The 25,916-nt window shown below is 39.0% G+C and overlaps 1 protein-coding gene across 4 annotated transcripts in view; it reads right to left on the bottom strand.

Annotated features, from left to right (window-relative positions):
• Positions 1–8,366: 8,366 nt before the first annotated feature.
• nova2 (NOVA alternative splicing regulator 2) overlaps positions 8,367–25,916 on the bottom strand; it is a 95,636-nt gene continuing 78,086 nt past the window's right edge. For all 4 annotated transcript variants that reach the window (XM_047392347.1, XM_047392345.1, XM_047392344.1 and 1 more), the window contains one exon: positions 8,367–20,483. In XM_047392347.1, the coding sequence (XP_047248303.1) occupies positions 19,461–20,483 (1,023 nt within the window). In that variant the 3' untranslated portion in view covers positions 8,367–19,460. The remainder of the gene's footprint in view (positions 20,484–25,916) is intronic.

The raw sequence follows: 25,916 nt of genomic DNA, 5'->3' as shown, positions 1-25,916 counted from the left end.
ACATTCAAGCATGTGCGGTTTAAGAATGCGTGACCGATTACTCTTTCTCCCCTCCTTCACACTTGCACTCTCCGTGCTCGCTCAGAGCAATATGTTTAGAAGATTACCTATAGATGCTGCCTGTACCCTCACTGAGCTAATCTGTCCCTGTCAGCCCACGCAGCAGCTCTGGATGCTTCCACTGCAGCACAGCATTTAGATCCCACTTAGATCGGACTTTATCCTGCACACCTGCCTTGGAGGAGTTTTGTGAATTTAGATGAAATAAGGACGATGGAAATGAGCCTGCTGAAAATTGTAACATTTCATGTCGCTAATTGGAAGTTCAGAAGCTTGGGTTTGGCTTGGTGAATAATGCCACGCTGTCAGAGACTTTGAGCTGTTTCTGGCAGCTGTAAAGAAAAAACCCGAAATGTTCTTTAGGCGTAATGTGGTCTGCTGGATCAGATGGTGAATCTCTCCAACATTTTAACTGCACGGGTAATTTAAATAATTTATATTTTATTTGTGTAGCATTAAGTTTCACCTGCCATCAAGATGGGCCTTACCTGCAATCCGAAAACTTCTGTTTTCTCTTTTACAAACCTTCCAAGTAGAGACAAAGATCAAAAGTTCTAAAATTGTGTTTAAATGCACAGAAAGAAGTGGAGAAAGCAGAAAATGTACCTTTTTATGAAATTTACAGAAAAGAAAACACAAAAGAGGAAGAGGAAGCAGGACTTGTTGTGTCCTGTTAGACACACCACACCAAGCACTGTGTAGGCTTTCCTTTTTTAAAGTAGAAAACATATTTATTACAGCATTCAGGCCCCACAAAAAAGGAACAACAGCAACTGCAAGATTGCAGAAATATATTATGTACCATAAAATTGATAAACAACTTACTGTACACACTACAGTGCTTTTAAGAATCATAGCGTTTGCATTGCAGTTACGGCATAAATAAAAACACATTCGGTAATCTCAAATATCTCCGTTAGAAGCAAAGCACTGACAAAAAAACGAGTCAGCTTGAGTTAAAAATGCTACAAACAGCATGAATAATTTCTTAGTTCTGCACATTGGTGCTCTTTAAATTATAGATGAGTTAGACATTTATTAAAAAAGTTAATATTTGACTGCTGTATTGCACTAACTCATTATACTGAGTGTGACTTGTTAATTAAAAATGAAAGACATACCAGGATGTTGGTTAGTTTTCAACCTCAAGATCACTTTGGCCCAGAGATATTGTGATGTTTTTGTCAAAATTTATAGTTAATATTTAATCATGCCTATAAATTAGATTTGAAATCTCTTGATGACGAGATTGGTTTAAATGCTAAAAATGTTCCTTTTAATTTATACTGTAATGCATTGAAGGTAGAAATATCCATATATCTATACATATACAGATATATATATGTTAAAAGTCAAGATCCTTTTACTCAAAAGCTCATTAAAATGCATAAAAATTATATATATATATATATATATATATATATATATATATATATATATATATATATATATACAAACAGTATCTTGCTAGTTCTCTACAAAATTCAATTCAATTTAAAACATTTTTTTTTTCCTCCAGGTAGCTTCTAACAGAAATGTAGCTTTTCTCCACATTTTGCAGCACATCCCAAATATGGTGGCACTCAATTAAATTTAGACTAAAACCAGAACCTAGTTTAATTTTTGACACCCCAAATTAAACACAAAGTAAAATCTTGGTCATTAACGTCTCACAGTGTTCCCCAATCTGTGAGTGGGTGAAAATTGAAAGACTTTGCGACTCTTAGACCTAAAACATCTGTTGTTTATGTTAGCAAAAGCTTCACCACAGTAATAAGGGGCACGTAAGGCTTTTGGTGGGGGTAATGGCAACTGTGACATACATTCATAAAGACAAAAGGACTTTTATACAGACTGGCTTTAACTGGTTCATTTCTGTAAGGATTAATGATATATATTTGTTTATGGGCTGGATTAATGAAAGTACTTTATTTGTACATCTGTACTAATTAAAATAAGGTTTTCCTGCCTTCCCTGATGAAATCTGAGTTCAGTCCAACCTTCATTGCTTTCCCATTTTCAGCTGTTTGTTACGTCGTATAGTGCCCTCTGAAACATCGCCTGCTGTCCTAGCCCAAAAATGAAACAATTCCCTGAAGCTGGGCAGAACGAAATCAACTGTACTGTTGTTCCATCCACAGTTAAGCCCAAAACTATTCACACCCCAGAAAGCTTTAAATGTAAAGTTGTCTACTTATGTGACCATATTGTTTCTGACTGGAACTCATATAAATGTTTTTGGGTGACCCATCCAGAGTTTTGACTTGAATCTAATAGAAAATCTGTGATGGGAACTGAAAATTAGGGTGATGGCAAGGAGGCCTTCCAAAGACTGGGAGCTCACTGGTTCATAATCAAAGACGAATCATCATCCAAATATCAGTGGAAACGTACAAAAAGCTCCTCAGAAATAATTAGAAAGACTTGATAGCTCTAATGTCAATAAAGACATTTCCCTTGATTATTGGGAAAGGTATAAATATCATTTGACATGATATACTTTAAGAAAATGTAAATAAAACTAAATGATTACTTTCAGAATTTATACTCCTTTTACATTGTTCTATCATCTTTTGAGAGATGCCTGTCTGATCAGAAACAGACGTATGAATAATTTTAAGCCTAAATCTAAATGACCTGTCCCTCTTCCGGCTGCCTGCTGTACTTTTTAACACCATATCCTGTGATTGATGGACTAGGAAAGGTACATTACAGTGGGAATGTTTTACCTGTTTCAGGCTTTGGTTTGTTTCCTACAGTTTGTTGTCAACCTACAAACCATATAAGTATTTTTTTCCTGTATTAATCCCGTAAAACAATGGATATATTGTGGAAAACGTGAACCATGGCCCATGAAAGCCAATGCTGGCAACAGAGATTCAGGCTACACATACACTGGAGTCTCTGCAGGAGGATGGTCCTAATTTATCTGCACACCAACTTCCAGAAGACTTCAGAGGAACCAACCTGGACATTTCGGTGTACTGCTCCTCTGGGATGTGCTGGCATTTATTATTAGTTTTAATGAATTAGGGAATATGGGAAAAAGTAGAAAGGGCAAAAGAAGTGGGAAGGAAATCAATATGGATGCCTCTTAGAGTAGAGGTGAGTTATTAGCACTAGTAGCAGCTTTGTTAACGCTGACAAAGACAGATAATCTGCATGGATTAGCCAGGAGGAGATAAAGAGTTACAGCTAAGAGCATAGGCATTTCTTTGGCAAGATGTTTAACTTTGTGATTAATTAAATGACTTTTAGTATCTCTGGTGGCAATTAGGCCCTGTTCTTCCTTTTACTCTAAAACTTTAGAGTACATGCAGATGCTGGGAGGCAACAGCAGCACAATGACATCCCAGTGCCCTAGTTTTCAGCTTTCAGGCTGTGCTCTATATGTTGGTCGCAGGCGTGCAGAAGCACAGATAGTTAATCAAAGAAGCTGTCTGACTAGCTCCTCTGGGGCCCGCACAGCCGCTTTATCCGTACAAACTTCAGTCCTAGGCAGAAGTAGGGCAGCTGGGACAAAAATATGCTAAAGCTCCTCCCCCCAAAAAACTGGAAACTGCAAGAATTATTTGGCATGTAACAATAAATGCAAAGATGGAGATCATTGTGAGTTTAACCTTTCTAAGTGCAGTGGGTAACTTACCTCTGGTATCCTGAAAAACCTCTGTGGTTTTGACACAACCTACAACTCCTTTGGGAATTGATCTAAGACACAGTATCATCCATCACAACACAGTGAGAAGCTTTCTAACCATCATTCAGGGCAGGGGGAAAGACATTTAACTTCTGCTCATCTACAAGCTAAAAGTGAACAGAAATCCAGTTTTCTAAACAGTTATTAGTTGGAGGAAGAACTACTGTGGAGGTTGGAGGAATGTGCAGTTCTCTTAAACTCAATATGAGCCGGAAAAAAAAGTAGCATGTATAAACTGCATATCTTTTTTGTAATTAAAGTGATCATTGTCTTGGAAAATGAATAGATAATTTGAACATCTAATTTGAACTATTCAATCATATGGCAGCTGGTGCTGATCAGACTGTCTTTGCTTGTTTGTGTTGTTCAATCTATCAGAGTCAAGCTTTTTATGTCAGCTATTTTATTAAAGTGAAGGAGTACACAGTTACACAGAACACATTCTGCCAGTGAGTAAACATTATCAATATTATCAAGGTTTGGTTGAAATATATTAAAGGTATGCAAAAAGTCTTTTTACTAAAGATACCTAAAAAAAGGAAGCCAGCAGGAAAAATGTATTGATGAACTATATTATTATTATTATTATTATTAGTGTGTTATGTATTGACAAATTTGACACCTGCCCTTTATACCACCCAGGTAAGGTCATTTTTTAATTGCACCACCATGATTCTTCTAACTGAAAGTTATGTTTACATTTTAGCCCATCCAGAACCATGACTTGAATCTGGTCGAGAATCTATAGAGGTAGATAAATATTATGGTGAGGGGAAAGAGGTCTACCAAGAGTCTACATTTAATTTCCCTTTGGGATTAATAAAGTATTTTTGAATTTGAAGAGACACCAGTGGAGACAAGTAAAAACATCGGTCAGCAATTAGCAGAAGGGCTTGGTTTCTATAATGCTAATACTGATTTTGTTCATTGTTCAAGTTTAGAAAACTTTTTTACATGGCATAAAAAAAAGTAAATAAAAACAGATTATTTCTATCAAAATGGTTTCACCTTTTACATTGTCTTGTCTTTTAAGAGATGTCTTTCTTTCCTTATTATTGCTACATTTAGCTCTTTATTGGTTGAATTATTCCTGTTAAACTGAGACGCTTCATTCAAAATCAGTGTTTAATATTGCAGTCATTACACAGTTTTACATTTTAAAAATAAATAATAACCATAGGGCATTGTAAATATCATGGTAATTATCATGGTCATTATTTAAACTAACACTCATTTTATCCACAATGGCTAATAACAGGTTCTACAATGTGATTCCTTCCCACATAGTTAAAGATCTTAATACATCTGCTTCGGGGACCGTGAAGATGCTGTCTATCATTTTTGGACCATAACAGAGATAAACAAGCCCTTGGGTTGACCTAAACTAATTCTGTTAATAACCTCATTAGTTTGCTGATTAAAATTCTGTTGAAAAAGCCAGAGTTAAATTACAATTTAAAATTGCATTCAAGTAATCATAACAATGTATTACTTTGGTAGCTCACACCATGCAGCTGTGGACTACGTGACCTCAGTCTTACTACACACCACAAAAAGCATATTGTCACTTCATCCGCCTCCTTGTTGCTGAGCTCAGATATACCGGTTAAAGTCTGCCATTGTTTGAGAGGTAAACATAAATCCAAAATGGAAGACAAATACAGAACATATTTTCAGAAGAAGTACATATTTGACAAGGAAGTACGGTAAGCTTGTATATCTCACCACTCACCTGGCAACATTTTAATACTGAATCGAGCTAACACAGACGTACTTTGTATTTGAGAGTGACTGCACTGTTGGCATACGCACATTAAAACTGCAGTAAAAAGCCAAGGGTGTACGTACTAGACGTGTAAAGTATAAAATTTGACATGAATCTAAATAACAGATGTACACAATATCTATAAAGTGTATATTTCTATAATTATCTTGTAATTAAATTATTTGTAATCCTTGGTATTTTAATACATGCATCTATTCAAAGCAAAGATGCAACGATCAGCTTTTTGTTGGCTGATACCAATATTTGGTTTTCTTTGCTATCTGACCTGTTGATTCCCATTTTGGCCCTTCATGACTTTCTCTCTCAGAACTATAACACATTTAAACCTATTTGTTAAAACGTAGCTTTTTTTAACAATTAAATATAACTAAAAATGACTTTAAAAGTAAGATTATGCCCATTTATGCATTGAAGTTTCTTTAAAAAAAGCAAACAATAGAAACAAAACACCCCATTAAGTACAAAGTTGTTGATAGCACAAAAAAACCTGAAACGTTTCATATAAATATGATGTAAATACTGTAAAAACTGTTAAATGTTACACTAAATTAAAATTGTAGGACAAAAGAGACCAGACTCTTGTTCAGAGTAACTATAAGAGTAAATGTAATCTCTAGTTTGTTTAAATTATTTTTAAATTAACATTTTTGACTGTTAAACCAAATACTTTAAGCCTAAAATGTGATGGTTTGGACAGATTTCATAAGCAAAGTAATTAATAAACTAATAATTTTTCTACATAACATACAGCCTAGAAAATGTAATTAATATGTAAAGTTTTGCTAAAGTAATTTTCAATTTTTAGCTCTGTCTTCATGTTGCGTCACATCGAGTTTGCTGGTTGTATCAGTTTTTTTGGTCATACATGTGTTCCAATTAGGCTCATTTTTCAGATTAAAAGAACCTTTCAATGATAACCTTAATGCAGATTTAAACACTTTTCAATAAGCCCATGTATCTGTATTAAAGAATGTGTTGTTTATTGGCCCGATGTAATATTCTAATCTTAAATGTCGTGTTTTCATTAGCTGTATGCAGAAAATTGTCATAATTAACAGAAACAAAGGCTTGAAAACATCTGTCTGTGTGTGCTTAATTTATACATTGTGTTTCACTTAGTGAATTAGGTTACTGAATAGTTTTATTAAATATGATTGTATTAAACATTACCTATATAAGTTTTCTGGTTTTATGTTGAACACTGACTGCACATTTATTCTGAAAGGCACTCCATTATCGCTCCAATGTTATTACTTTCTATAGTGTCTTATTTTTACTTTGTGTTGTTTTTATCCCTCAGTTTTTTAAAAGGTTTTTGTGGCACTGGTGGCTTTTATTCATTTGTAGCTCGACAAGAAGAAGAGCAGAGAGAGAAGGGTACTCATCTAAAGATGGGAATCGAACCTGTAGCCTCTGCTTAGGGTGCACTTGCTTTAACACTGAGCCACCTGGTACTCTCTTATCACTCTTTTTCATTAATCTCATTAATTTATATTTTTGTCTTTATTGTTTTGCTGTATTATTTTATTCCTTGTCTAACTGTGCAGTATTTTGGGATTTGAATCTGTGAGAAGAGAATCTGTAAAGAAACAGTACTTAATTACAATGATGTTTGCCTTTGTTCCAACAAACAAGAAGGTTTTACAGTAAGTCCTGGTTCCTTATTTACCTAATTTTCTTCATAACTGTGCAGCCTTTATTATGTTTAAAACGTCTGAACTGTGTTATGACCATTTTAGCAAATTTGTTTTAATTGAGAAATTTTGCAGACTATATACGTTTTAAATTTTCAGTATAAGTCTTAGATGATCTCTGAAGCTTTGTGTTCAATAGAGATGCTTTTCACCTGAAGTGTGTTTTAACTGGAGCAAGAATAGATTTAATACCTTTATGTATTTTTCAGTTTTATTCTAAAAATACTTAAATGTTTACAGTCTGCTGCTTTGACAATGTTTATTTCAATTCTAATATCTGGCATTTCTCATCTCCCCAGAGCTGCTGGCTTCCCCTAGAGAGTCGCTTGAAATTCACAGTTACAGAAAAGTTTGATTTTTTGATTTTTTTTTGCTTTGCATTTTGTTCCCAGCAGTTCAGCCTCCAAAAAAATTTAAATTAAAGAGAATTCTCAAATATTTAATGTCAGTATGAATTTTAACCATCAATAAAATTGGAGAAACTGTAACTGTTTTAATCAGTTCCCTAAATGTATATTGTCTGAAATAACCTTAATCATCAGGATACAGATTGATCTTCTCACTGGAAGCTGGAGGAACTTCTTTAGGTGGCTTATGGAGAAAGGTATGTGGGAGGAGAGTGACAAGTGGCTGTTCGTACCATGCCGTGAAGTGTGACTCCATTTCCTGGGGGTGGGAGGGGGCTTTGCAACAACAGCTCCAAAAGCAGCTAGCCGCTTAGCCGATGGCATGAAGAGAGTCGAATTGGCCAGAGGTCACAGGAGCTGACGGTGGAATCATGGTGGATGCAAAAGGTGCAGGTGTTGGTCGGATGACTCTGGTGCACAGGAGGATTGTGGGTAGATGGATATGTCATAGAGTTGAACCCTGCCCATTGTGGATCGGAAGGAAGACGATAAAGGTTTTAAAACCCTGATTGTCTTCAGTTCTACTACTGCTCTAACATGTATAGTCAAGCCCTCTAGAACCCTCAGTGGAAACATCATACCCAGGAGCCATGCTGGATGAGCTTTGACTCTTAAAACTTACCTCTGAATAGTGCATCTACATCATTATCCAAAGCAAAAGACCCCTCCTGTTGCTGACTCTTCAGACAAGTGTGAGGATTTACTGCTTAAGACTAAAGATGTTACTTTGCTTTAATGATTTATTTTACCCATAACCATGTACAAATAAACAAAACCTTTACAGCTTTGTATGGTCACACATTTAGCATTCATTGGTCCAAAAGCACTCCTCACGGGCGACATAAAAGTTTAGACACCGACTGATTCCTAGCATCGGCATCTTAAAGTTGCACTGACGTCACAAATGTACCATCCATTCTAACAGTTTCATTGCAAATAAAATAGTCACATGCAATGATTGAAAAAAATTACATTACCTCATGTCACATAAAAAGTAAGCGAAAAGATCCATTATTTAGAAATAAGTACTCTTCAGAGATTTGTCTCTCTCTTTTTTTAAGTCCTACACATTCTGTCAACAGCGTTGTTGGTCTCATTTGGGTTGTAAACATAAGTTACAGTGCCAAGCTTCTTTCAGCTGGCTGCGTACCATCTCTCAAGAGAACTGGTCAATCAATGCTATCAATCAGCTGATCGAGAAGAATTGGTCAGTGGTCAATCAGGGAATAAAAATTATTTTCTCATAGGAGGTTATGGTCGTCTTTGGGCTCAGTTTGGGGCAACAAGACACCAGTGAGAGACTGGAGAACAGACTAAACAGTAAATCTGTGTAAGACACCCTGAGAATCACAATTATTTTTCCTTCATCTGTCCTCCCTTCTTCCTATCCTCTCCTTTTTCTCCCTCTGCTTCTTCCTCTAAGAGCAAATCATAGACAGGTGGGCGGGCTTCATCAGTTGGGCAATATGGCTGGTTGGTTGGTTTGTTGTAGTGGAAGCCAGTTGCCATGCAACTGGCTCCTCTGTGGTTGGCATGGAAACAGGTTAAGGTGGATTCTGACCTGGTAAAGGTAGTATGCAGCACGTACAGTAGCATGAACAATAGGATGCAGTATGCAGCTCTGGGGAAAAGAACAATCTTGATTTTAAAATAAAAACAATGATTTTAAATGAGTGAAATGGTGTAAAATAAGTGCACCTCATGAAGATTAGGTTCAGCTTACTGTCATGCCAAAATACATTCTAACACATAGAGATTTGACACATCTGCCACAAATGTCTGTCCCCATCCCTTAAAAAAATACAAATTTATTTTCGTTGCATGACAACTACATCTGCTTTCATCTGAAAAAAATTGTCCCAGTAAAACTGTTCCCAGAGATGGTTTACCCAGAGCAACAAGGACATGTTCTCCATCACTGAAAGTTTCCTATTGATTTTGTTTTAAGCTTTTATGCTGTGAGCACCACCACAGGCTTAATTTCCTTCACCTCCACGGTTTTGGAGGTAGAAATCCAAGGAACAGACATGTTAAAACTGATAAAACCTTAATTTATTTAAACCTTTGAAGAATCAAACAACTTGAGGTGCACTTGTCTTGAATTTGGCTGGGCTTTGTTTGGTTTTAAACCCTTGGCAATATAAAAGTGAAAACACGCTACATAAGCTTTTATCCCCAGATCTGTAAGCATGTAACAGTAGATTGTGACAGTAGTATGTTATCGATGGAGAACATCACATGGGGCTGACGTGGTGTGCAGCAAAGGATGGCGCAGGGGTAGGCGGTAGTGGTGGACAGTGATTGGCTGATTTGGTTGGTCAGGTGACTGAAGGGGTTATGGACAGTCGAGTTGAGTCAGATCACATGATGAGGGTTTGCAGCTATAACGTCAGGAGGTTCCATCAGGGAGCATGGAAGCCTGACAGGTTTTAGCTTTTGGTGGACACTTGACAGAAACACCCACCCCGAACCCCACCCTCACAGAACTAACACACACACACACACACACACACACACACACACACACACACACACACACACACACACACACACACACACACACACACCATGATAGACATGCATCCAAAGGCAAGTTACCAGAGCAACACATGCACACATTTACCACAAAACACAATACGCTTGTTCATTCAGGACACAACACACATCTCTCAGACGAACTTGCATTCGGTCCCACCCCGGACTTGCGATGTGTTACTGTGATGATGCAGAGTGTGGTGGAAGGTGAAGAATAAGACAACGGAAGACAGGTGATGCTAAAATGAACATTTATAATGACTGCTGTTGCTGTCGCAAAATAAGAATCCTTAAAAAAAAGACCTCATATATATATTAGCACTAGATTGCCCACTTCACTGGTAATCCACAAGTCAAGAAACACAACTCACTAGTTTTTTTTTTTTGCTTTACAAACACAATGCTACAATTACATTAAATATTCAATAATCTTTAAGTCAGTTAATGAATGTTGTTAAAAGCAACCACTAAGATACTAAAAATAAAAACAAAACAATAGTATTAATTCACCTTTTTCCAGTCATTCCCTTTTTTTGTTGCGACGTTATTTATTAATAGTATATCAATAATAGTCTGAGAAATAAATAGCTCATGTGGTGTTCTCAGGGCGATGGGGCAGGCAGCATAAATCAAGAGTGGAGCTGAGAGCAATGCAATGAAATGGTGGAGTCGAATCTCAAGCAAATTACTGCTTTTCAAAATGTCTCGATGCCGAGGCGAAACATGGAGATATGATCTGAGTTTGGTTCTGCAGACAGCAGGATGGTTGAGCGGCACCTGCAGAGGATCTATGTATGTAAACTACGACTGTATTGCAAGAGCGTTAGCAGCTCAGCCTCCTCTTTATAAACCCCAGGAGGAACTGCTTTCTTTTAGTAAAAAATTATATTCAGTTCCAGGGGTTTTTCCAACACAGAGGAGCTGAGAAAGTATTTTCAGTGATTCCATAATGATATGTCTCTAACACTATAACTATGGCCTGACAATAAAACATACTAATGCCACTACAACTCACTGTTAGAAAAAACATCAACAAATGCACATGAACAAGCCTACATCGAGAATGGCTTGGACCAGTTCTCGTGGTTAGTAATTGCTATCTGATGAACACAGTTTTCTAAAGAGTTTGCAAGCCAACAGGAAAGCTAACAGTGCACACAGGAGGTAAATCAACACTAATAACAACAGCACAGGGCAACACGGTAGAACTACCAGAGCCGATTATACAGGCAGACCTAACTATGGGATTCAGGAGTGGGATGATCGCCTCCACGAGTTTCTCTCTTTATGCTGCCAGCCCCTTTCTGCTTAACATTTCTCTCTTTACAGCTTGGCAAAACTCTGACAAAAATATTTACAATGAGAGAGAAAAAAATGAAATTGTGGAGAAACAGTTGCTTAGTGTTTTTATCGTTTTTTTGTTTGTCTGCGTTTCCTTTTTCTTACTTTCATGTCTTTTTTTTCCTTTTTTTTTTGACTTGTATCTCAGAGAAATGTCCCCAATGATGAGCAACAAACAAACAAACAAAAAAGAAAAATCCAATCATATCAGCTAGCATTGCACAGTCTCAGAGAGGTTTTGGGGATGGAATGGAGAGTTATCGTCCAAACAGTTGGATGAACACAGAAGTGGGGTAGGAGGAGGAGGAGGAAGGTCAATAAAGTTCATGAGGGGGTGAAAGTTCAAAAAGTTCAAGAAGACAGAGGATGGCTGCGCAGCTGACGGTGCGTAAACACTCCCCACACACACCACTGCACGGAGGGCGGTGCGGTGTGTCGGCGTGCGTGGTTTGGATGTTAAACGACAAACAGAAACAAAAAAATCTTCATTAGAAAATGGAGTTTTTGAATCTTTCCCATTGAGAAAAATCAAATGGAGCGAGAGCGAGAGGGGTGGGGGGTCACAGAGAAAGAAAGAGAAAAGAGGTGGGGGCGGGGGAGGTACAGAGAGAGGAGAGAGGTGAGGAGAGTGAAAGGTGCCCCCAACACCATGGCACACAATCAATGGAGTCCAACAGGCTGAAGAAATGACAGAATTAGGAAAGCAGCTGGCATGAGCGGTAGGGCTGTTTGTTTTTTGGGTTGAGAGGCAGGACAGTAGGTAGGTAGCCAACCTGCAGAGGGGTTAATCCTTGTCGGGTTTAGCTCTGTGGAGGGGTGGTGAGAAGGAGGAGGAGAAGGTGGTGGTGGTAGGGGGGCAAGGTGCTGTTCAGTTGAGGTGTCATGAGCGACATCATGTTATGAGGGCGGAGCATGCTGGCTTCATGGGTGCTTCCAGGATGAATGTCCAAGACACAAGAACAACTCAAAGAAACGCTTGGAATGGTAGTAGTAGTCGCTGTTGTCATTTTTGTTTTCCTCTCTGTTCTATTTTGGCACTCGAGAGAAGAGACTCGTGGGAGGCGGAGGAGGAAAGTGTGTGCTGTGAGTGTATGTTTGGGCGAGGAGGAGGAGGAGGAAGAGTGGGCAGTGAAAGTGCAGAAAAAGAGGGCATGGAGCATGTGTTTTGAGCGTGTGTGTGTGGAAAAAGGGTAAACAGGCTACACACAGAAATGGCATTTTGTTAAAACAGGTTCGGGTTAAAGCATACAATACAAATCAAAACCAGGAAAGTAAGTAAATAAAAAGAGCGAGAAGAAGAAACCGAAGAACAGTGATATGACAAATGCAGTCTACAGTTGCTGGTGTTTCAATGGGGACCACGTTTTGGGAGAGTAGGAAGGGAAAAAGAAGGTAGGGTGAAGTCCTTTAATACACTGTGGAGGTTGTTTGAAGGGTGTCAGGTGGTATGTGTGGGTGAGAGCAGGTTTCTAGAGGTAGGTGGAGTGGAGGGGCCAAAAAAATAGAAGAAGCTATGAGCTCACCTGTCAAGCAGGTTAGGGGTTAAATTAGCATTTCACTACTCATCACAGTCAGATTAAAACCATGGGAAAAATGATGACTTATTGGCTGTCAACAAAGACACAATGAGCACAGGGCTGCCCTATAGCGGACAAACCCAGAGAGGACAGAAGAAGCATGCACATCTAAACACACAAAACATCTACATTAATGCTAAACATCTACAGTAGTCTTACACACTGACCCCCAACTTAGCTTGGCCTGCCATGCAGTGTCAGCAGAGAGTTTAGTGCAAACGTATGAGCAGGAATGGGAACATTGTTCATGGGGGGTTTGGGCCAGGCTCCAATACCTGACCCCAATGAAAATACTTTCTAACTTAAAAACAAAAACAAATGACAGAGAGAATCTGTGGTGAAAAATTAAATATTTAGAATGATCATGCTGAAGCCAATAAAGCAAATAGGGGAGGTATTAGGATTCAAAGCACACTGGAACTGTATAGTGTTTCTTTCTTTGGGATCTGAGCCTTGGACTGGATATTAAAGGAGCGTAGACTAGGGATGCACCGATCAGGCTTTTACTGCCAATCCTGATTTTCAGTTTTCTTTAACCTAAGCTGTAACTTCTGATTTTCATCTCAGAACTAAACAGATACAAATTTATTCAGGTTAGCTTAGTTTTTCTTCAGTAATTTAATGTAACATTCACAATAGACAGAGAAAATGTGTTCCAATGTTTCTTGATGGAAAGGATTGCAAGATGATCCCCACTGATACATTAAAGAATAATTCCTTAAGATTTTTTAAAACGTTGCAGGTTCAAAACCAACTGCTACCAAAGTTTAAAACTCTTGCACTGTGCACTGCCAGTCAGATGGTTTAAAAAGGCTACTGTAGCATTGACTCACTTACAAAAAATATCAATTTTGCTGCAGGAAATATTTCCTGGCCACAAAAACACGGACAGTCAAGGTGTGAAACCTAGAAGAACACCATACCACCCATCACCACAGGCTAACCCAATGAATAGTTTGATTATTTAACCAGCTATTATCAGGTTGTTATTCTTGTATTACTCTATAAACAAAATTGCAATAAAGTACACTATTCTGTGCAATAAGCAACATTTTATTGCCTAGTCATCAAAATAACCATAAATAATAATTACAGTAAATAAATACTGTTGCTGTATATTCACTCAAGTTATTATACTGTAAAAATGCCATATGGGCCCATGCCTATTCTAACTCAAAACATGTTAAGTGTTTAAAGTATGAAAAATGTCAGTTTTCTGTTTTGATGCATTTGAGCAGGAAATAAAAACCCTGCCATAACATGTCAGAGGCAAATAATGTGAAAATCATCCTGTTTCAATTACCTGATTGGTGCATCCCAAGTAAAAACACAAACTGTCCCAAGTTCAGCAGCAAGGTTTCTAAGGTTTCCAACACATGTGGGATGAGGGAGCTTTTACCCCCTTCTCACACACTGTTCCTGGATTCCTCTAGAACTGTTTAATCAAACTTTTACCATTACTATAACTTTAAATGCTCCAGATAAATCAGGTGCATCAATGCCAAGACAAGCCAGAGATCGAGCGTGGGGGTATAAAAGAACACACGGCAGAGTGTGTTGACAGGTTAGTAATGTTAGAGTACAAAACCACACAGAAACACATGGAAGCTCCTGCAGCACGACAGTTGTCAGAAAAGTGAAACTTATGAAATGATGAGAACATTCGTGGACAATCTCTGTCAAGGTTTGAAACTAAATCCTAATAAATATATAGATTTGTTTATGTGCACTTAAAAATGTTTTAGTCCAAGCTCGCTTAAGATATCACAAAGGAAAGTCTTAGGTTTGTTCAAGAGCTTTGTTCATATCCTTCTTAGGAAGGTTTAGTCAATTTAAACTCTAAAAAACGTTTTCTGTTGTAAGAAGAAAATCAAATATGTAGCGCACGTTTGGCAGGTTTAACGCAACTGCATGGAATAACAATAACAGTTTGAACGCATGTAAAACGATATCAAAATGCTCTACCCTTATTGACATGCAGAGATTTGTTTCAGAAAATCAACAACACACACTTCCTATTTTTATTCAATTGTTTTTGTTTCTTTGAATTTTTTTTCCTTTTTTTTTGTCCACGCTTCACTTTGATATCATGCAATATAGACGTGCAAAAAAGATAACATCTATTTCCACAAAATACATTTTATTTTTTTGTTGTAACTATAAAAGGTCGTATTTAAGAATGCTATCTTAGTCACATTTTCTTTAGCACGATGATGCTAACCTATCGCTATATTGATCGGTGGAGCCCCAGAGTTGTAGTGCTGTTGCATTCTGGGATGTGAATCTCCCAGAGGATCAGCTAACACTAAGATGGCGGTCCCTTCCTTAGCAGGAAGGACAAAAGAGGACTTTAACACAAAGTTATACTGAGGTGCTTCATCTTAGTTTATCTAGTTCCTAAAAACAAATATGGGAACTTCACCCTTAACTATAAATATGGTTCATTTGGCACTTTTCACATTTTCTTAATATAAAAGGAGGTCTCTTCATACCTAATGTTGTTTTGAGTTGACACGTTTAGAGTTTTAGCTCCTTCAAGACATATTTTGGCACAAAATGAACTTATTTTCAGCATCTAACAGAGCGATATTTTACACTGTCACTTAAAACTAGCCGCTCCAGCTAAAGGACAGGTTCCGATATGTTTCAAACTTGTCGTTGTACATCAGTTATTATTAAATAGCAGCATTTCCACAAATTTCAAAAAGGAAAAAAAAAGATGTACTTTTGTAAACCTATCCAACATCTACGGTTAAATCCAAAAGCTCCTATGCGGCAGACAGAGGTTAAGAGACGGGACAACACGATATGCCGACACGAGTATTGCTTCCAGTACTTGTCACATTTTTATTTCAGTCTCCTAACGTCGAGATAACTAAAATAATATTTTAAGGTTTGATCAATGAGTTAAATTAGAAATCCCGCCCACATTAATCATTTCTATCTCACATGTATTTAATAACTGTTTCAGCACTTCTCCCTCTGGAAGGAGCCAATACTGTGCTGCATGCATGCTTTCTTCATATTGCACTTTCAATTTATACAGATATTCCTTAAAATGTATTTTTGACTTTAAAACCATGAATCTGTGAAAAGGTATGCCTAAAAGTTTTAAATGCACATTTAAATAATAATAAATTGCAGTAAATTGTTTGACATTTTCACTTGAGAAATTAGAGATGATTTTGTTTACATGCAGCACAGCATCTGCTCACTGCAGAATGGGAACGCATAATCTTCCTACGCTGAGTTTTTTACTATTTACCATGAAATCCAGTCAAACCCCTGACAAAGTCAAAATACTACCTCATGATATGTGTTTGTGCAATAGGGGATTCCAGCTGAACAATACTTGCCTCCAGAGTCACAACGTAAAATTCACTGATCTAAACTGCACACTAATAGTGTTTTCTTCCACTGCGTCCTGCCAGCTCTTGCGTCCTCCATAGGTGTGGTCCTCTGCAGCCTCCACTACCCACACAGGCCACAGCAGGACACACTCAATCTGAGGCATTTGCTGGGGCAAGCAGCAGACATGCATCGATCGGAACACCAGACATAGTCACCCATGGAGCGATGTGTTAGGAGGAGAAGGGGGTGTCAGAATGGGAGTGCACTGGAAAACTGAGGACGGGTGGGAGGGGTGAGGAGGGTGTGGATGGTGTTAGATGGGAGTAAAGAAGCCTCCTTACCAAGTTGTGGAGATTAAACCCTCACTGGCGCTCCAACAGAGAATGACATGTTCGATATCTGGTTTGGGGTCAGATTGTTATTTTCTTTTTTACCAAAGAATCAAAGGTTTTCCCATCCCTCAACAGGCTATTTAGGTAAAAGAAAATCAAACACACCCTCTCCTCTTGTTCGGACCTTCCAGGGATTTGTCTATTGGATCTTGAGCTGCATTAAAGAACTGAAAGTAGATTTAGTAGAATTTGATCCAGTCTTCTTAAGCTGCTGCTGGACACCCAACACTCCCCTAACATCCTGCCCTCTCATCACAAAGGGAACAGGGAGGCAGAATGGACCTAACCAGAACCACAACTGATTGATCCTCTTCATCGACCTAGTCTCTCTCTACTCCTTCAGATATGACATGCTTCGTCATGAAGTTCTTCATATGCATTCTACATATATTTCATATATGTGGATTTTTGTTTGTTTTTCCCTGCCAGTCATGATGCCATCTGCAGCACACATCCCTGACCTCGTAGGTTGGGAAAACTGCTCTCTAGCTTCACAGTGCATTAAGACAAAAAAATAATTCAGTGTACTCCGATTGTTTAAAAAAACACAACACAAACAAAATATATTCAACACAATAAACACCAGCATCTTCATCTTCATCAGCCTTGTGGGTCTACGTTGGGTGGTAAACAAACAGGAGCTCTGCTCCCTGGATGTCTGTTGAAAATTTGTCATCTGCCCTTTACTTCCTGGCAGTTGGACTAAGGGCAAGTATTAGTTAGGTTATTTATCTCCTTTACTGATATACATGATGCCTTTGAAGAGCAAATCTGCCTACAAGGCTTGCAGATTTAGCAGTGGAGCCCAGACAAATAACGTTCCCTTGTCCTATTTCAGTGTTTTTCGTCCTACTCAACGATTGTATTTTCTCAGTAGTATGCTGTTAGCCTTTAAGTGCTCTTGCTTGATATAGTCTGTGGTTTGGAGGTCAAACTAAAGGGGTTTGGAAGACCACACGCCGAGGAGCAGCAGTTCAGCCGAGATTGAGTCTCAACTCAACAGCTCAACTAAATTATTTAATTTTAGTTGCAGTTTTGCTCTGAAGGCAAACTACAACAGGGCGTTTCACTACAGCTGCAGACAGCAGTGATATTTTGCATCATGAGAAGGAGTATCTGAGCAAAACAAAAGGGTATTGAAAGTTGATATAGCTGCACTGCAGTCTATCGTGTGAGTGGTTTAGATATTTTCCTGCTAAATTAGAAATCTTACTGCAGGCTGCGCCACAGATATGATGAATTCCCTTCTGTAGCACCAAATACGGCATTGTAATGTTTCCTTTCAGTGTGTGTGTGTGTGCATTTCCTGTTCTGCTCTTTGACTGGATATATCACTAAGGATCCTACTGCCTGGGGCGGCTCTCTTATTGGACATAAATAAGACATATATTACACTATTTGACATTACTATTCCTCTTCAGTCCACTTACATGAAAACAAAAGATTTAAACCAAAACAATAGTCTCAGTTACATTCATGTCAACCTGAATTCACAGATTAAAATAGAAGACTGCGCTTTATACGGGCGATATCATTAATAAATAGCGACAATGGTGATGATTCCTGTAGTAATAAGACAATATCATCATTAGTATTATTATTATTATAGGAGACTACAGAGATGTTGACGAGCCTGTGTTTGCCGGAGGTGGCATGTTCAGGCGTCGCACTACATCATGTCATCAGCATGTGCCAAAACATTAGTGCCACATGTGGAGGGTGGTGTGTTCTGTCACACGCCTGCAGGGCTACACAAGTTGTAGTGTGCGTGTGTGTGTGCGTGTGTGTGCAAATAAAGAATCACCCTCACCCTCCTCCCCCTGCACCTCGCAAGATTCAACTTATCCCTTCGCCATTTTCCTGGGAAGGGAGGCGAAATCACATGCGGAGCTGGAAGGAGGAAGTCGAGGACATTTCTTTCCTTACACACTTGGCTGAAGTTTGCAATCTTGCGCTTTTTCAAACTGTTAAAAGGGGAGGGGTAAAGCAAGGTGGGGTGGGGGGATTTCTGCTGGAGGGGGCAAATTTCCTGGAACAAAAACGAAAACCTGTTTGAGAATACAGTGTGAGGGCTAGAGGGGAAGGGTTTGGATCTGTAAAGGATTTAGGAGGGTTGTACCCTGTAAACACCAACCCTCCACCTCACCATACCCGAACCCCCCCCCCCCCCCCCCTTCTCCCGCACTCTGTAGCCTCTCAGGCAGTCTGCCTGGCATTCAGCTCTGTCCACACAATACACAAACAGACAGCTTAATTTACTGAACAAAAAAAAAAAAAAAAAACAACAAAACAAACAATAAAAATTCCCAAAAGGTCAAGACGTTAAGTAATAAAACCTTATTTACATTTTACACATTTTTTTCTTGGTTTTTCAGCGTAATAACTCGCTCCCCTCCCTCCTCATCTTCTCAGCACATTTTTGCGTTGAGTCAAAAAACTTTTTTTTAATATAGAATACTGAAAACACGCAGAAGAAAACGGCGCAAATGATTCCTTCCAATATTCTTTCTCTCCTCTCCTTTTTCCATTCTCCCTTTTGCTTTATTTTTACTCTCCTCCCCCAGGCCCCCATTCCTTTTTTTTTCCTCTTTTCCTCCTCATTTCTCATCAGCTGTCAGGTTTAGCCCACTTTCTGCGGGTTGGTGGCGCGTACCCCCTGCTCGTAGGTGATTCGCTGGCTGATCAGATACTGTGCAGCCTGTGTGGCAGCCTGGGATCCCGTGATGGTCACCTTCCTGTTCCGAGTTCCCGGGATGAACTCGCCTTTCTTGGAGATCTGGATCCTGGCACCGGTCAGCTCCTGGTACTCCACTAGCGTCTTCCCTCCTTTTCCCAAGATGGCTCCAACAAGGTTTTCTGGGACGGCGATCTCAACCACTTCCTTTGCTCCCTCTGCTAGCTTCTCCGTTGCCAGGAGAGACGACGCCATCAGTGGTGATGCTGCGCTCAAGTAGCCATTGGTGGCCCCTGTAGCAGCAGCCAGGGATCCCAGGGAGAGGCCTCCAAGACTAGCAGCAGAGTGAGCTGCGCTGGTAGATGCATCGCTGGCATATGATGCTAACAAATTAGCTGCGGCCGCTGCTGCTGGGTTGGCATTAGCTGCTACAGCAGCTAACACCCCTGAAGCAGCAGCAGGATTCAGCCCGAGACCCAGAGAGTTGGTGTTGTAACCATAGCTGGCCAGGGTGTTGAGAGCGGAGCTGATGGCTAGCAAGTCATTGCCTGAGAAGCTGGACATGGTGGCTGGGAAGGCTCCAACTCCTGCCAAGCCAGCCTGGCCAAGCAGAGAGGAAGCCGTAGCTGCTGCAGCAGCCGCTGCTGCTGGCATTACCTCGGTGGAGTTGGCATATGGAGAGCCGGTGGGGTTAGAGTTGGCCACTGGCCCTGTGATGTTTGAATAGGAGATGTTGAGGCAAGAGGAGCTCTGTGGATCTTCCTGAATCTTCTGGATGATAATCTCCACAGCTTTACGGTTCTGCTCAGGCTCACCACTGATGGTGACCACACGCTCCTGCAGGTTGATGCCCTCAGGTTTCTGGGATAGCTGGACCCATGCCCCAGACTGCTCCATCACTGCCTTGACTGTAGCTCCACCTTTACCAATGATAAGCCCAGCTGTACTGTTAGGGACAATCAGCTTGGCCTGTTGAAAGGGGTGGGGGTGGGGGGTTCAGAGCACAAAAAGAGAAAGAAAAGTTATTAAAGTGAAAATATTTCTACCACATGTCCAGTACAGCCATACAGGGATGATATCAAAGGAGCAGAATCGGGGTTAAATAAGGCCCAATTCATACTAACCCAGATATTTTGTATAACAAATCTTTTCTATACATGCAACCTACGTTTTTGGTGAGGAAACTTTCCAAAGTGGACGGTTTTAAAAAAGGATGGGTATCAGTGTGGGCTGGATCCCCGAAGATTATTAGAAATGATGATGAAATCAGTTCCGCTCTCTGTGCCACAAAAAAATTAAGATCTTTCCTTTTGTCAGATAAAACTGTAATTTAGCCTAGCACTGCTTTAGCCATTATCAGGATGTTTTTTGTTTTCTCTATTTTATGTGAATGTCTCCACCTTGTGGCATTGCTTTGCTGTTGCTCCATTTTCATTAGAAATCTTAGCATATTTTATGCTGTGTTACCATTAATGGAGGCAACCTCCCCTCTCTGTACCCTCTGCTCGCCTCACCACCATGGGGTGCAGGGCCTTCAGTCGCTCTGCCCCTCGACTCTGGAACTCTCTGCCCCCTGACCTACTAAACATCAACTCTCTATCACTGTTCAAAACTGGTTTGAAAACCCATCTCTTTAGATTACCCCATCTTTCTCAACTCTACTTATTTATATTTTCCTTTTTTTTTCTTTGATTTGATATGACTTTTTTAACATTTCATTTCATTGACTGTTGGCCCACTTTTGTGTCCTTGAGTGTCCTGAAAGGCGCTTATAAATAAAATGGATTTTTATAATTATTATGAACTGTGCAGAGTTTTTTTTACTGCTTTGGTGAATAACAGAGAGAGGGGAGGAGAGGCTGAAAGAGGTAAACCGAGTGGGAGGGATGGATGGATGAGACAGAGAGAGTAGAAAGAGGAATGCTAAAGAGGCTACTTCTCTGGAAAAAAATAACATTGACTCCCAAGGGTCAACGTTGCCATGGAAACACAGCTTCAGTATTCAAAGGGTAGAGAAAGGGAGCAGGGTGATAATACGCACACAAAGATGCAAACACGTAATTCTCCCTGCTGAATGCAGTGCTGTATATCTAAATACTTTGATCAGCTAAGCAATGAACATAGTCGTCGCAGAGAAACCAAGATGAACAAAAATTTTCACAGCATTATTTAGACATCATGTTCTGCTTTTCTTTGAAACAAAACATAACAAAAAACCATCCAAACCTGGCTAAAATCTACCAATACCTTGTGGTTGATTGAGGATGTGTAGGGAATTACTGATGAAACTAAAATTGAAGTTTTGAGGCAACGAGTCAAAAAAGTAAGTAAATGTCCACAGTGAAACATGGTAGTGACAACATCATGCTCTGGGATTAATGTTCATCTAATTATAGCCAGGTTTTTGTCAAAGTGGATGAAATTATAAACAGTTCCAAATACTTGTCACCTTTGATGAAAAACCTTCAGGTGTTTGATAGAAAGCTAAAGACGAAGAGAGATTTTAGTTTTCAGCATCAGGGTGAGTCCAAGCATTCATCCGCATCCACTTAAAAATGATTTCATGCAAGAAAATGAAAGTTTGGAAAAAAGCCTAGCCAGACTCTAGAACTAAATTTAACAGAATATCCTCACGATCGAATACATTTTAGGAACCTCTGCAGGTTGAGTTGGCAAATACTTTCCAAGTTAAGATGAGGATTCCAACGAAAAAGCCTGAATCAAAATGTGTTTTAACTTTAAGTAAAAGGTCAAGGATGTGCACACATATGTAATCTAGCTGATTCTTTTTTTTTTTTTTTTCTTCTATTAGATTTATTTGTTTTTCTGTTGAATTTTACAAGAAGAATGTCAAATTAAATGAGTAAATGTTTTGCAAAGGATTTATTATAATCTCATTGTTTACCTCACAAAAACCTGGCACTCAAACAGGGGTATGAGCATCATTTAGTTCCTTACTGTCCTTTGTACACTGATTTAAGACTTTCTTTATGTATAAATAGAGGTAACACGGATGTGTTTTGTTTGAGGATAAAATTTTAAAGTGGATGAAGGATAGGGAAATGTTTGCATTTGTTGCTTATATTTGCAATGGCTGGGAAAGAACACAGCAAGTGTTATATCCTGCATGATTTTCAAAATGTAAAGATATTTTTGTGGAGCCTGTGATTTGTATGTGACCTTCTTGTTTTGTATGGGGGTGGGTGCTTAAATACAATAATCAATCAATCAATCAATCAATCAATCAATCAATAAATCAATCAACATTATTCTGGTGAAAATTTTAAATGTGTTGCAATGGCAAAATATTTTGGATCACTAATCGAACTTTTAAACCTGGAATCCTAAAAAAAACCTTTAGAGTATTTGTAAATTTATGTAAATTATCCCTTTTCTTTTTTCCAATGAAAAATGCATCTATATGTATATTTATATTTATTTTATAACACAACAACACTAAGCAGAATTAAGCACTTACAGAAAATGGACATTTTATATGGATATTTTAAAATAATATTTCACTCTTACTTATACAGGTAATCCGTCTGAGATATGTACAGCACCACACGTTGGGTGCAGATCAAAGCAGAACATGTGTATTTTCAGTGTGGAACAGAAACAAGCACTGATCTGACGTCTGGATACAGCAGAACGTCTGCTGACGTTTGCAGAGAATGACGCACAGCTCTGCTGCTGCTCTGACCTCACACCAGAGGTAAAATCTGCTACAACAAAAGAAGCCCTTTCTGCTTGAAGTTGTTTCAAAAATCATTAACAAAAAAAAAAATTAAAAAGTGTTCTTTTGAGTATTCATGAAAGTTGAGAGTTTCTGAGAGTTTACTGATGAAGGCACTGTAAAGGACAGAAAGAGAAAAGTTGGCCTCGATGAAAACTAAACAGTCAACAGGATCGTGTTTTTACATAGAGCAAAGCTATTCCAAATAAAGCATGAATAGAAAATGAAAAAAAAAAGAAAAAATTAATTAACCCTGCAAAAGAAACATGCAAGGGCCATTTTGATTAGGTTTTCTGCAACGCCTTTCTCTTTTCTTTCTTTCCACACCTCTTCCTGTTCGCAACAGTTGAAAGCAGCATGTGTGGCAGCAGCCTAGACGTTGAGGTTTGTTGCCACTTTGCCTCACGCCTCATTTTGTGCACGGCAGCCTTCTCTCAGGCAGAGGCTGAATTTACATAGAAATAGAAAATTAGTAAGGGCGGCACAGGAGGGAGCTGATACCAAGAGCAGATTTAAACCCGCACGCAGCATTGCATTTTTCCCCCTCGCTGCTTCAGCTTGAATATTGGAGAATGATCTTTTCCCTGAGGACGTTTGTATGGGCGACGTCGGAGCTCCTCTGTGGAATTAACAGTTTTGTTTGTTGCTTGGTCTTTACTCTGAAAACATGAATGGAAGCTGTGGCTGGTTTGTATTGATCAGTTAGTTGTTACTTTCGCTCTCAAACACAGCGAGAATCGTTCAACACGTCTGCTGACGTCCTGCTGCTACGAGAAACTCTGCAACAATCTGCTGCATAGATTAATAAGCAGAGCAATGTGCTAACAAAGTGTGAACTCTACTTTCTGCAGAGCTTTGAGTGCTGCCTGTTTACCAAACCTTTACACTCAGAGGAAATCCAATATTAAAATGTGCAGATAAGCATTTTGTGTACTCACTGCTGTCAACAAATGGCCCCACACTCTTTTTAGACCAATAAGAGCAGCCTACATCCACTTAATATGGGCCTAACTGACCTTTAGCCTTTTTATTGAAAATTGGAGCAGTTCTTTCAGTAATTTGATAGCATTTTACAACAAACAACTGAAAGATATTTTTAAAAAACAATAATTAATCACAATTAAATTTACTAATGATTCAAGAATTGTAGATTTACGCAAGTTGGGAAAGCTTTTGAGTTATTTCTAAACAACTGCAGGTTAAAAGATTATCAGCTCTCACCATGTTTTGGATAAAACGATAAATAAAGGGAAAAATTGGTGAGGGTGTTTAGGAACAATCCAGTAACAAAGAAAGTCGGTCATAAACTGGAAACCGTAGGAGCACCAGTGTCAATGTTCACACTGAAATCAGTTTTAGATCTACATGAATGGACCAAAAAAGCTCTGGTTCCGAAATCATCATCATCTAGCTCAACTGTTTTTAAAAGCTACCCACTTACAGAAGCTTAAAGCATTCTGGAGAACTTGTTATAGTCATAGAAGACAGAGTTTAAACTGCTTGGCTGCTATGACAAGTCAGTGTGAAGCTTAGAACCTAAGAACACTGTACCAACCGTCGGGCAAGGTGGTAGCATCATTGGATGGGCCTTCCTCCATTCTTCAGTGGTGCTTTGGTATTACCTACAAGTCAGAGGACTACCTCTATTTTCTTTAACTTCACCTCAACTCAACAGTTAAATGTTTAGAATTAAACACAGTTTGATATTCCAACAGAACAATGACCCCAAATTCACATCCAAACTACTAGGCGTGGACCCGTCACTGGTTTTAAAAAGCAATGGTTTAAAAAACATTAAGAGTTTCTGTTCTACAAGTTAAAGTCACTTTAACTAAATGCTAGAGAAAGTTCTGGAGTTTTGGGTTGAGAACAAACAGTGTAAAGCAGACCTACAGGGGAAAGTGGTTTGTTGGATGTTTTGCAGTTTAACTGTAAAATGCCACATTTATAAAACACTTTTATTTTGCGAGTATCATTCTGGGCCACAAATATTATCTTTGAAAATGATTCTGCAGTAAAATGTCACATGTTTGGTCGCGAGTGGCAGGACAGCAATGCTTCTGTGTCGAGACGAGCAGGGTCTGGATTGATTGAAGACGAGGGATAAAATAAATGAGAAGCCGTGGGAAATTTTTACCCACGAATCCTTTCATCCTCTGCACTCCGCTCTGAAGCACGCACAGTGTTGGTGTAGAGGTGGGAGGATAAACAGTGGCGTGTCTGAATCCCTCTTGGTGCTAATGATCACATCTACTGTCTTTACATCCAACTGATTCCCCACTAATGAAGCTCTCCTTTCACCTCCACTCCTGCTTCGGTCTCCCCTCTCCTTTTTGTTTTTCCATACTCCTGTTTTGACTCCCCTCTGTCAAATGTCTTACATTTTCAGAATCCATTTGCGTTCCAGCTTTTACAAATCTCACAGTGTCTTCCTCATGAACTTTTACAGCTGTAATTTTCCAGTGCATTTACAATAGTTAATTCTTTCCGGGGCTTAAAACCTCAGACTTCAATCTACCGCACACAATATGTTCCCAGCATGAAGGGCATTTGACTTTAAATTATCCAGTTAAGCCTGCTTTTATTTAGCTGACAGTATTTCTTCAACTCGCTCTAATGACTCCGAACACATTCCTGCTGTGGTGAAAAAAGGTTAGATGACAGTT

Source organism: Girardinichthys multiradiatus, chromosome 18 (genome assembly GCF_021462225.1).
Source record: "Girardinichthys multiradiatus isolate DD_20200921_A chromosome 18, DD_fGirMul_XY1, whole genome shotgun sequence".
In the NCBI taxonomy this organism is placed as follows: domain Eukaryota; kingdom Metazoa; phylum Chordata; class Actinopteri; order Cyprinodontiformes; family Goodeidae; genus Girardinichthys; species Girardinichthys multiradiatus.
Note: the sequence above shows the minus strand (reverse complement) of the source record. Positions and strands in the feature narration are given on the sequence as shown.